The 13,002-nt window shown below is 29.4% G+C and overlaps 1 protein-coding gene across 1 annotated transcript; it reads right to left on the minus strand.

Moving 5' to 3' along the window:
• Positions 1-82: 82 nt before the first annotated feature.
• On the minus strand, positions 83-8,503 carry LOC132951024 (acetyl-coenzyme A transporter 1-like). The gene is made up of 9 exons (XM_061022698.1): positions 8,282-8,503; positions 7,997-8,123; positions 7,551-7,710; positions 7,310-7,464; positions 7,007-7,197; positions 6,249-6,433; positions 4,692-4,818; positions 4,342-4,557; positions 83-3,854 (listed from the first exon to the last, which is right to left on the minus strand). The coding sequence occupies exons 1-9, from the start codon at positions 8,495-8,497 to the stop codon at positions 3,675-3,677; spliced, it is 1,557 nt and encodes a 518-aa protein (XP_060878681.1). The 5' UTR covers positions 8,498-8,503; the 3' UTR covers positions 83-3,674.
• Positions 8,504-13,002: the final 4,499 nt, after the last annotated feature.

The raw sequence follows: 13,002 nt of genomic DNA on the forward strand, positions 1-13,002 counted from the left end.
CGCAAAAATAAACTCTATAAAATAGTTATCTTTAATTGTTTCAAAAAAAATTTTAAATAATATTATTTTTTTAATTTTACCAAAAAAAATTAAAATTTAAAAAATTAAAAAAATTAAAAATTAAAAAAAAAAATATGTGCAGTCCTTGTTATGTTGTCTCTGCAAGTTTAAAAAAAAAAACAGATTTATGATATGTTTATTATCTAAGGATATATCGCAATCGGTAAATCCTCGCGGGTCAACTTGTAGAATGCCGTAACAGGAACAACAAAGACAGCCTGGAATTAGTTTACACTCGCCACTCAGCTCCTGATAGGTAAAGAGATAGGTGTCTTGTCTGTTACTAGAATGCCTAAGAGAAGTGCATCGATTTAACGATCATGCTGATTTATGTATCTCCATAATATCGACACAATACATAAATATTGTGCGAGTTGTGATGTCCCCATTTACTCCAAATAAAATATTTGATTAAACCGGGTTAGTAAAGTACCTAGGCATTCAAAAACTGTGCGCCCCCAATGTTACATATAATAATAGATAATGATTGCTATTTTATATTATATATATTATATATTAGGTATACAGATTACTATAAGTTTACAATTTAAAGTCTCTAAAGAGAATCTAATAATACATATAGTAATACTAAAATAATAAATAAATTACAATAGATATATTTAGGCCTCTGAGATGTTAATCATTATGGCTAAATAGGTATTGAGCAATATTTATTCAACAATTATTATTTAATATTACTCAGCGGAAGGTCTTCTAATATTGACCAACCAGTGAGAAGGTCCCTTAGTTTGAAAATGTTGAAGGATAATTCTTAAAATACAAAACCAAACGATTCCGATTATGGTACACATAGCCGTCTCTACGTAAAAACCATTCTCTATAACAACACAATCCACTCCATTTGTTTTACACATCTATAAACAAAAAAATAAGTTGGAATGAATGTCATTACAAATTAAATCAAAAATTATTTTTTTATATGTACTTTTATGGATACCATTATATCCTTTCAATCTAATAAAATAAATTGGAAAAAACATATACAAACATAATATATTGTTCAAAGTTCATAATAATCATTGTCGTTGCTTGTGTAATTCAATAAATTATTTTGGTATAACTTACATTTTTTAGATTTTCTGTTGAGCAATTATTTTGTCGATATAAATAACATTGTTTAAAAGTTAGGAAATCTACCATTCCAATAGCGACCGTCTTCGACCATGCTTCTCCCAAGTTTTAAAGTGTATTCAATAATGTCATGTAGGTACCACCAAAACGTGGATCACTTATTCGAGAAAAAAAAGATAATGTAGATACAGCCATAATGTTAGGTAAAATCTATACAATTTAGATCCCAGTTACTGATATATATATAAAATATTTTTCTTATAGGTATGATAATACAATTTATCACAATAGTATATACATTTAATGATGTTAATTTAAACACCTATGAATTAATAAATAGTTATAACTGACATTGTGTATTGGTAATATAAATACTAAAAGTGCCTAGTAATATATTGGAATATTAACTAACCCATTCGTTGATATCAATTTCGGTGGGGGCACCGTCAATGTTCGGAAAATAATAAGGCGGACCGTAAAAACCGGAATTTTTCCGTAATGTCACGGACCGTAAAAATCCGAAAAAAAAATTCCCGCGGATAGTAAATACACGGACCGTACATTTACGGAATTCAAAAATATTAAACCATAATATCACGGATTGTAATGTCCCGGACTTTAAATTACCGGACCGTAAAAGCCCGGAAAGCAAAAATACATGCTCCGTATTATCACAGACCGTAAAAATCCGGAATTTGCTAAAGCAACATGAGCGCTAGATTGTAGCATACATATTTTTTTTCATAGAAATACTATTTACCATTTGATTTTACAATGATGTATGTATTTTTTAATTTTTAATTGTTGTGTCTGTCATCACTGTTTGGGGGCTGAGCAGTAGCGCTGATCTATTTCATGTTATGGAGAAAAAATGATGATGTTAGACCCACCTACTTAAAAAAATGTTTAGCTACTCTCAAATAGTGCATTAAAATCACAATATACTTCCTTTAAATATTAAATAAAACTAATAACTGATGACTTATTATCACCACCCACCCACCTAGCCAACCCATAAATAGAGTTGATACTCGTGTTTGGCGCCACTGGGGCTTAGGCATTAAAACTGCTTCGATTTTCTTCAACAGTATCTTGATCGATGAGAAAGTAAACTAATAGTTGGATTATTCGAGGGTTGAAATTTAAAATTTCAAACAGTTTTAAAAAGCGCAGGAAAAAACAAAATAGAATTTAAGGAAAAATGGAAATTTCTACGCAAAATTAATTTTGTTTTTTGTTGTAACTCTAAAACAAATTACCGTAGAATGTAGATACATGACATTTTCACTGAATGTTTATATTATCATTTTCTATACACCATACATGGTGTATTGTTACAATAGCAGTAGAAAAATATTAAAAATGCTAATGCATAAGCACAATATTTTTTTATAAGTATTTAAACTTCGAATATTTACAATATCCATTATTGTACCAAATTAAAAATATATAAAATATTCAATTTTTATAGCTAAGTATTGAAAGTTTAAAACAAAGATTCTAATAAATAGTTCATACTGTAACCAAAGATGTATAAAAGATATAAAAACACGGTTATTTTTTACTGACATTTTAAATTCAAATTTGGATGAAATTACATATTAAAACTAAGAATAACGATTTTAGTTATTTATTTAAAAATATTACTCGTTTATATATGAAACTTTTAAAGTGATTTATTATATTTAATACACAAAACAACATTTTCAAATGTAATTTTTTAGGCAACAATTAATATAACCTACCGAAGTACCTATATACTAATGCCTAATACTACAATTACTTTAATCGCAATAGTATCATACAATATACCTACTTAGTACTTAGTAATATTATAGGCTGACAGACCGTCTTCTCTCTGTACCGTTATTCCTGTACAATGGTTTTATATCATTGCACCAAAATTTAACATCATCCATTACAGTTACTCACGTGTAACTTACTGTACAGCAGAGTGGCGTCCACTTTTTTGTATTGTTATTCATAAAATTTAAATATTTTCGTTGCTTCAATACCTATCCTAGTATTCTAATATATAAAAATTAAATATTGTACCTTAACCAATAGCAAGTAGCAACCTATACATAAATACATATATACCTTATACATTAACAAAATAGTATTAGATTTTCGTGTTCGAGCTACACTATAGTAATTATTAGCAACATATTCAGGTTAAAAAATAATCTAAACACTCCCAAATATGGATAAGTAGTTCCAGAGTTTAGCAAGTAGGAAGGTACCAACTAATAAACTCTAAATTATCTTTATGTATAAAACAACACCATAATATTACATATTTATACAATATATTTAATATATATTACAGTAGATTTTTTTTAAATATAAATATACTATAATTGTATTTGTTACCTATTCATTTGTTTTAATTTGATTTTCATAGCATTTTCAAATGCATTGGAAAAATCACCTATGTACCTATGTATTTAGGCCTTTGAAACGTTAATAAATATGACTAAATGGGTATTGAGCAATATTTATTCAACAATTATTATTTAATATTACTCACCGGAAGGTCTCTTTATATTTACCACCCAATAAGAAGGGCCCTTAGTTTGAAATTTTTTAAGGATAATTCTGAAAATACAAAACCAAACGATTCCGATTATGGTACATACAGTTGTTTCTACGTAATAGGCGTTCACTATAACAACACAATCCCCTCCATTTGTTTTACACATCTATAATCAAAAAACAAAAGTCGGAAAGAATGCGTGATTACAAATTAAATAAAAATAATATTTTTAATACTTATTTCAATACTATTATGTAATTTATATCTAATAAAATAAATTATAACGAAGACTGGAAAATGAAAACTAAAATTTGAACATTTCAAAAAATTAACGCAATTAAATAATACTCGTTTTGTCTACTTTGACAATTTATAATCTCGATGATTTTACAATTTCTATTATATTGGCGCATGGAATTATTTAAAATGTTTAATAATTTTCTTATACTTGTGACTGTTACTTATCTTAAAACAACCATGTGCCCAAATATTATATTTAATATTTAAAATTTAAATACAATCATCAACAACCAAGTCTATGACAAAGTAAATAATTCATTTTTAAAAATGTCATCAAATATAAACATAATATAATGTTCATAATAGTTATTATCATTAATTATTATTCAATAAATAATGTTTGTATTACTTACGTTTTTTAGATTTTCTGTAGAGCAACTATTCTGATTATCCAAAGAACATTGTTTAAACGTTAAGAAATCTACCATTCCAATGGCAACCGAAGATGACCAAGCTCCTCCCAAATTTAAAAGTGTATTCAATAATGTCATGTAAGTACCACCAAAACGTGAATCACTTATTCGAGAAAAAAAAGATAATGTAGATACAGCCATAATGTTAGGTAAAATCTATACAAATTAAATCATAGTTACTGATATATAAAAACTGTTTCTTATGTGATATTACAATTTAACACAACAAAGTAAAAATATGCTAATTAAAACACCTATGAATTAATATAAAATAGTTATTACGTACTCACCTTATGTATTGATAATATAAATACTAAAAGTGCATAGTAATATTCTGGAATATTAACAAACCCATTCATAGTTATCAATTTCGGTGTATAATAAATAAACACCACAAATGAAATATTCCAAAGTAATCTGAAATTATATTTAAAACCAATTAAAGAAAAAGATACTAATAATACAAACGTATTTTTTTATGTTTTATTTTTGTAATGTCTGGATAAAAGTACTTATTTATCAACACTGAAAATACAGAGACAATAAAATAATGATTTTTAACAATTTTAAATGTTAAAATTAAATTAGGTATAAATTATTTTTTAAACGGTAATTCAATAAACTTGCCACCTTATTATTTTTTGTACTCAAAATCTGACTTTAGAAATTTTTAATTATGTTTTTTTTTTTTTTATTAATTAATAAGGCTTCAAATGAGCCATGAGTTACAATATAGGTTAAAAATTTAGAACTAACATCTAATCATAACTTTGTATGTAATTTATAATATTCTAAATATGATTATTATGATTAAGGGAACTATAATGTGCCTAAAATAAATACAATGACTATTCAATAATTGTTCGTCATTTTAAAAATAATATCTTAATTTTAAGATTGAAAATCGACTTCCGATATAGCTCAGATATTTTGTTAAAAATTCATATCTACTTTAAAAATGAAAATCTGACATTTCGAACTTTCGAAGTATTTATGTGTAATGTACCCCCGCTTACTGATCTAAAATGTAGGAAAAATACGTGTGCTGCAATCCACTTTCTACAATATGGTGAGACGACTATTTCATCAATAATAAAATACAATAATTAACTTTCAATGTAGGTTTAGTTAGAATCAATATAATACGGCACACTACAATGCAACCAATAACCATGAATCATGATAGTATATGGATATAGTATTTGCTATTTTATTTTTTATTTATTATAAGATTAACGCCAACCGGCTTTTATAGAATGGTATACAGTATATACATATTTAAATCAGATGGATAACAACACGGAATTAAGTACAAACTATACTAGGTAAATTAACATAAAAAAAATTTAATCAAAATACACGAGATACAATGTGAATGAAGATCACAGTTGATTGGCCAACGTAAGCATACACTAATATGTATTTAAATATTAACACCATCTAGAACTGTATATTGAAACTATGATATACTTTGAAGTGTATGTAATCATTTTAGTCAAATTCCATTTATAGAAGATATTTGTTAATGATTAATGCGTTTTGAATAAAGTTATTTTTAATGTTATGGCTCTACATATCGTAGGAAGATTTTAGGTACAGTGGAACCTCGATAAGTCGAAATGCAAGGGAAATTCAATTTTTTCGACTTATCGAGGTTCCACTGCATTTAATTTAACCATAAAAAGTATCCCACCTAAAATATAAAGGCGATGAAAAAGCAAATAACAAAGAATATAATTTTATTGATTAGTTTTTACTTAGTTCTATATTGATTTTGTTACCTTTAGAGTGGGTACAGTGCTAAGAGCACATGTCCCCCGATATTATAAGTATTTAGGTTTAACTACCTGATGGTTGTTGCTGTTAGGTATATATTCAAAGGTTTTGGACCAGAAGTGTATTTCGCTACAACAAGTGGCACAGTAATTTTTACAACTAAAATTGTTGTGTGGATAACCATGATGTTCTCTTTTGGTACCCCCGCATCAATGAGCTTTAAAACCGCCAGACTGTCAGTTGCAGCAAATCCAATCTTTAATAATATATACAACACGTCAACACACATTGATACTTAAAAATTAAATTAAAATTCTACTACCTATACACAGTACACATATATTTTATAAAATGTATTAAACTATCATTCCAACGGAACTTCAAAGGTCCTATACGTAAATAAATCTGATGTAAGACTTCAAATATATTTACACATATCATGACTATAAGATAATTGAGTTATTCAATTAACTATAGAACCAAAGCAAGTAGAATATTTCAAAAACCAATGTTTATTATACATTTTAAATTAATCAGTTTATGTAAGGTGGCCAGATGCCCAGATGTATTGTTTTTTACGAGAAAGTTCTGTATTTTAAGTATGTGCCGAAAGTTTTCGGGACGCTTAATTGTCCTGTTTTTTTTTAAAATCAATGAAAATTAAATTTGTTATATTTTACAGTTTTTGTTATGTAGTACATTTGTAAGACGGAGACAACACATGTGGGTGTAGCTTTTTCGTAAGTATTTTATATCTGGCCACCCTAAGTTTATGCAAATAATATTGTTTTGATTAGGTATGAGGTATTTAAATTCTAAATATATTTACCCTTGCTGTCAACAATGTTAATGCCAATATTTGAATACTAGGTAGTTTTAAAATGTCCCATAGTAGCGAATAGTTTTGAACAATGTTGAGCTTTACGTGGTCGTCCTCTAATCTGTTATCTTTTTCTTTTTTAAAAATTGCAATCAATGTAGTTATTAATATAAAAAGTATACCCAAGACATAGAATAAACCTGTAACAATTAAGAAATAGTAAATATTTTATATTCTGATAATAATTTATTTTTGTTATTAGGTACATTATAAGCAGATTTATTATCTACCAAATGAGTTTTACTCTCATACTTTTCATAGTCAATACTCCTCCCACATCTGGATTAATCCGTAAGTACTTGTTGCTGAAGTCTTCCGATGTCAACAAGATGAAAAACAAATAACTCATCATCATGCCCAATACTAGACCGGTTGAATTGCATGTAGATGCATAGCCTACGTTATTCCTGTGTGATATCAAAATTAAACACAGGTATTATTTATGTATAACATACAAATTCGAATAATAAAAAAAGTTAACAATAACGCCTACTTCTTGAGCATTGTCAGTGACCAACCGTCGACGACTATGTCTAGAGTGGAGGCTAAGAAGTTCGTGAGGAAAAATACGGATACCAATTTCAGTATGTCTGGCTTTCTCGTTTCTGGCAACCATTCGTCAATATTGCCGGCCATATAAATGAAGCATGCTCCTGTTCGACACAAACGGTTTTCAATACCGACATCACGCTCCTGTGCTTTATACTTAGTATTAAAATATGTTAATGGACTTATTTAAAAATATATCAAGCTATACTCGATAGCCTATAGTATTCGTATAAAGTTTTTGAAATGTTTGGATTCGTGAATTACATAATATAGTTAGGTACCAACAAGCAACAATACGCTAACAATTCCATTTGATTTAAACAAAACATAATCTAGAAAGATACTCCCTTATTTGAATAAACGTGCAGACATTAATATTTATTCACGCACCCATTAAATATTGAACGGGTATGAGCCATGATTTTCGTCTTCCCATCTTTTGTACGTATAGTGAGTCTACCAAAGGGGCCCATATCAATTTTAAGCTGTCCGGCCATGCAACTAAACTGAATAGAGCCTGGAACAGAATACGACCACATTTATGTTATAAGAAACAGTGAAGTATACAATTTCTTAGATTTAGATACAACTCAATATTAAACATATTTTATATTGGATAAGAAATATGAATTAGACGGGTACCTAAGCAATTTTAATATGAAATCAGATATTTACTTGATCGTTGTAAGACACATTTTTGTTGCTTTGTAAAATTATCGGCATTGCTGATGCTAAACCGAACGGTATGCCTTGCATCGTATACAGTAACAATAATAGGAAAAAATTCAACCAATCTCCTTTCAAATTTGGCTTCTCAACGGAATTCGAATCATCAACTACTGCTACTGCTGTGAGGTTTTCTAGTTCATCTTTTAGCTGCGGTACCGTCATGTTTACTGCTAAGTCTTCACTAATCACACACTAGAGTTAGACGCTTCACGCACACTAACTAAAAATAACAAAAATAATAAAAGTATTTATAGCGATCACAAAGTGTTCGTTTCCATACAGAAGTAAAACAGTGACACACTATAAATACACAAAAAAAATTAAAAATTTCACCAATAATACACAGCAATGGCAATATTATGTTAATCAGGTGTATTTGCATAAGCTGGATATAATTTAATTATTATTTTAATGATTTGAATGTCAATTAATGATTATTATAGGTTAGATTTTATTACAAATAAATTATACGACGAATTATTTTTTTATTTTATTGTAAATTGTTGTATAAGATAGACCATTATACAAATAGATTTCTTTTAAGTGAATCGGTGGTGGTGTAATTATGAGGAATTTATTCTAGGTAATTTTTAAATTGTGTACGTGCATAACTTGCAACTTTGTGTGTAGAAATTTATTTTTATTCTATGCGTATCTCCACAATACATCGTGCCATACGCACTTGTACGGTACAAGCCACCTCAGTGAAGTCGCATCACAAAGTGCAGTGCTTTGGCTAAAAGTATGTTTTTTTAGTCAATCCTACCGATCGACCTAATAGTACAAACAACTAAGCCGTCGCGGGACACCTGGCTGATGTGAAACATCAAAATGTTATTCTGATAATAATGTTGAAAATTGAAACGCCACGGTCGACGGATAGTCGACATCTATAACATTGCCCTGGTCCATGGTTGAAATATAAAAGGTTATTGCATTTATACCCCTTCTAGATCAAATATGTGATGATAAAAACAAAAATGGCAGCGTTAAGGGAGCCAATAATAATCAAGTATACATGTGCGAAAATGTTGAATTTGTTAGCTTTTGTCAGCGTGTTTTTGATGATGAAAAAATTTATATTTGTGATATCCCTTTACGCAGCCATTTTGTTTATGATGATAACAATCCTAGTCAATATTCAATAACCTGTATATTTTAACCATGCCCTGGTCGCCGGTGTCGACTACACGTCCACAAATATGCTAGAAAATTCGCTAAACTAGGCTGGTTCAAAATTATTCCACATTGTCCCGCACCGGGAATGAACAATGTAAATGATGGTCCAAACATCCCGGTGCATTATTTTTTATATGACGGTTCATAATTTTGATTGGCGATGAGATAACGTTTCCAAAGTATATTATAGGCGATCAGGTACTGTCTCAAGAATCTAATGATATTTCTTATTTTTAGTATTGGTACATAATAAATAAATAAAACAGTTTATAAAAAAATACAAAAATACTGAAATAAGCGTAATTGTAACCGCGAGTCGCGACCCATCAAAAAAATGTCGCGACCCATGATTTGGGGAACGCTGCCCTATTATATACTCTATTATTGTTGACTGTTGTTACGTCTGGACATAATTGATTCGATAACATTACCTTTTAACGTAACATATCTTGGGATGTATACAGCGTGTTCCTTCAATATACAGAATGATTGACAAATATAAAATTATATTCATCACTCATTATTACAAAGTGTCTTCACTGGAAGGCTTCTTAAATCCGTCCTTTCCTCAAGCCACTTATTCTATTATCTATTTTACTTATTGTTCATTTTTATTGTAACAGATTGTAAATAAAAATTATAAAAATAAAAAAAAATAAATAAAAATATATTCATCACTCATTATTGAATTTATTTTTGAAATAAAAATTATTACGAGCAGTACCATTAGTATTTATATTTTATTTACTTCTACTCTTTAATTATTTATATATAATTAGTAATAATTAATCTTATTAATTAGTAATTATATACAGAGGATATATACAGATTGCAGATTGCGGTGTCAACCGGACGTATTTTCGGCGCGGCGATATATGGGCTACGCGCCGATAATAGCCGCGGAACTCAACGTGATAAAGATATAATACTGATAATACATGTACTGATATACGCACACAGATATATACAACTATGCTAGATGCCCGACTTTATATTCTACTGTGTGTGGGTTTTTGAATCCAATGGTTGGGCAATGTTTACAATCTGTTATCAATATTGTAGTATATAATAGATAGAATATTGCTAACATCGATTCGTAAACATAGCCCAACCATATAGGTTAGAGTATAGGACGATTGGCTTCAAGTATGGTCTCCGAGTCGGGCATCTATTATTATAGTATATATCTGTGTATACGCATAAAAACCAGCGCGTGGGTACGCCGGTACTTATACTGAGTTAGAAGTAGTATTGAAGTAGCACAATAATATGCCACGCGTGGCTTAGGTACACCGACAAAACTGTAGGAGCAAGTATAGTGATGAGCGCCGAGCCGAGGCAGTTTGAGCCGACGAGCCACGAGTGAGGCCGGTGGCAATACACGGCGTATCCCGCGTCGCAATACGCCCGTCGTGTATAGCCGCTCGGATATAAACCGATTTATTATTTACCTAATTGCTTTTTTGACCACATTCTAGAAATATAAGTGCAATCGTCGAAAAATTATATGAACGTAATTTCGGTATAATAATTTGCTATATTGTAGGTACTGCGACATACAGCCATATTGTATTATAATGTTGATTTTATTCGTTGTAACTTATAATATGATGAGGTATAATATTATTATTTTCCGTTAGCTTTAAATGGTTTTATTTTTGCTCATTACGCATAACTGCTCCGATAATATAAACTAATGCGTTTTCAATTCGACGGAAAACGTTGCGGAATACGCCGTGTATAGGGCGGCCTAGGCTGAGGCATCGCTACATTACAGTCGGCCTCACTCCCGTACCACGCCATTAGAATTGTCTGATGTTTCACATCAATAATACCTCTGATAACTGATCTGGATTCGTTATCAATCTACATGAGAGCGACAAAGTGAATGGCACACACAACACAAAAAAAAAATGTATTCTTTAAATTATAAATAAATATTTAATTATTGTAAACAGAGCTATTAAAAAATATTTGTCAAAATTAAATTTAAAAAAAACATATTTATTTAAGGAGATTTTAGGGCGTATAGAATGGTCGGGTGACGTAATTTATAAGCCGGGCCACCAGTGGTATAATAAAGACAATTTTAGATGGCCAAAAGTACTATTTTTAAAACTAAAAAACTAATCTCTTTTTATCAATAATTTATCATTACACTATTCTGACGCTAAATATAAAATTTCAAATAAACTAACCCTAGCGTAACGTACAGTCGACATGTAGAGCTGTTTGTATAAACAATTGTTTGATTGATATTTTAAAACTTTTACACATTTTATACTATTAAATTTTCTTATTTAACGATAACATTTTAGTTTTTTTAATAGTTATTACTTATTATATTGTTCTAAATGTTATAAAGACATATTATTTTTTATTATACTTATTTTTTTTAGTATTTGCTACATTATGTGGTCAAAATATTAAGTGTTTTATTGTTTTTTAAACTATTACTTACATTTTATGATTTTATTTTTATTAAACATTGACGAGTTTTTTATTTATTATTTACCTAATTGCTTTTTTAACTACATTCTAGAAATATAAGTACAATCGTTGAAAAATTATATGAACGTAATTTCGGTATTATAATTTGCTATATTGTAGGTACTGCGACATACAGACATATTGTATTATAATATTGATTTTATTCGTTATAACTTATAGCATAATGAAGTATAATATTATTATTTTCGTTAGCTTTACATGGTTTTATGTCTTGCTTATTACGCATAGACATATTGATATATTATACTATATTTTTATTGGCCAAATACGATTACAAGACTTTAATCTTTATTTGAAAATACTTTTTTGACCATCCGAATATTAGATTTATGTAGGTACACAAAATACTATATTAAGAGTCTATCAGTGTGATGTTTCTCTGGGTTCACCACGCCAAAAAGCAGGAATTAACAGTGTGTGGGAGCCAAACTGGGTGTCCAACCATTGGCGCTGAACGGCTGAACACGTACTTCAGGGAGAACAATTTATACGGAAATACAGAATCGATGGTCAAAATTTGTATTAGTTGCCAACCTAATTTACTACCTGTTTAATTTACCTTTTATCTGAACGCAAGTAATGTGGCACACAACCACTCGGGTACCTAAACTTCGAGTCATCGATAGGCATCCAACTACCAGCGTCCAGCCCTACAGATTAATTAAAATCCACTTCATTAATTTAAAATGAAATAAAACAATACTAATTTTAAATACAGCAAGTCTATAAATGTATCATTTCAGAATCATTTATAATTTATAATTTATATAGTTACATATTCTGCCAGTGTCGGCCTGGCCATGGCCACGAGGCCCCTTCGTTTTTTTTTAGGGTCTCATACATTTTATTATTTGCTTAGCGTGTTCCTCGTCTATATAGAGAGTAAGGACCCCGTTAAGTATTTAGGTATCGATATTTTTAACCGTACGTATTTTTTCTTTACAAGGCATAGAAGCTTGCCTATTATAATGTAAGCA

This window comes from Metopolophium dirhodum, chromosome 8, assembly GCF_019925205.1.
Source record: "Metopolophium dirhodum isolate CAU chromosome 8, ASM1992520v1, whole genome shotgun sequence".
NCBI lineage: Eukaryota > Metazoa > Arthropoda > Insecta > Hemiptera > Aphididae > Metopolophium > Metopolophium dirhodum.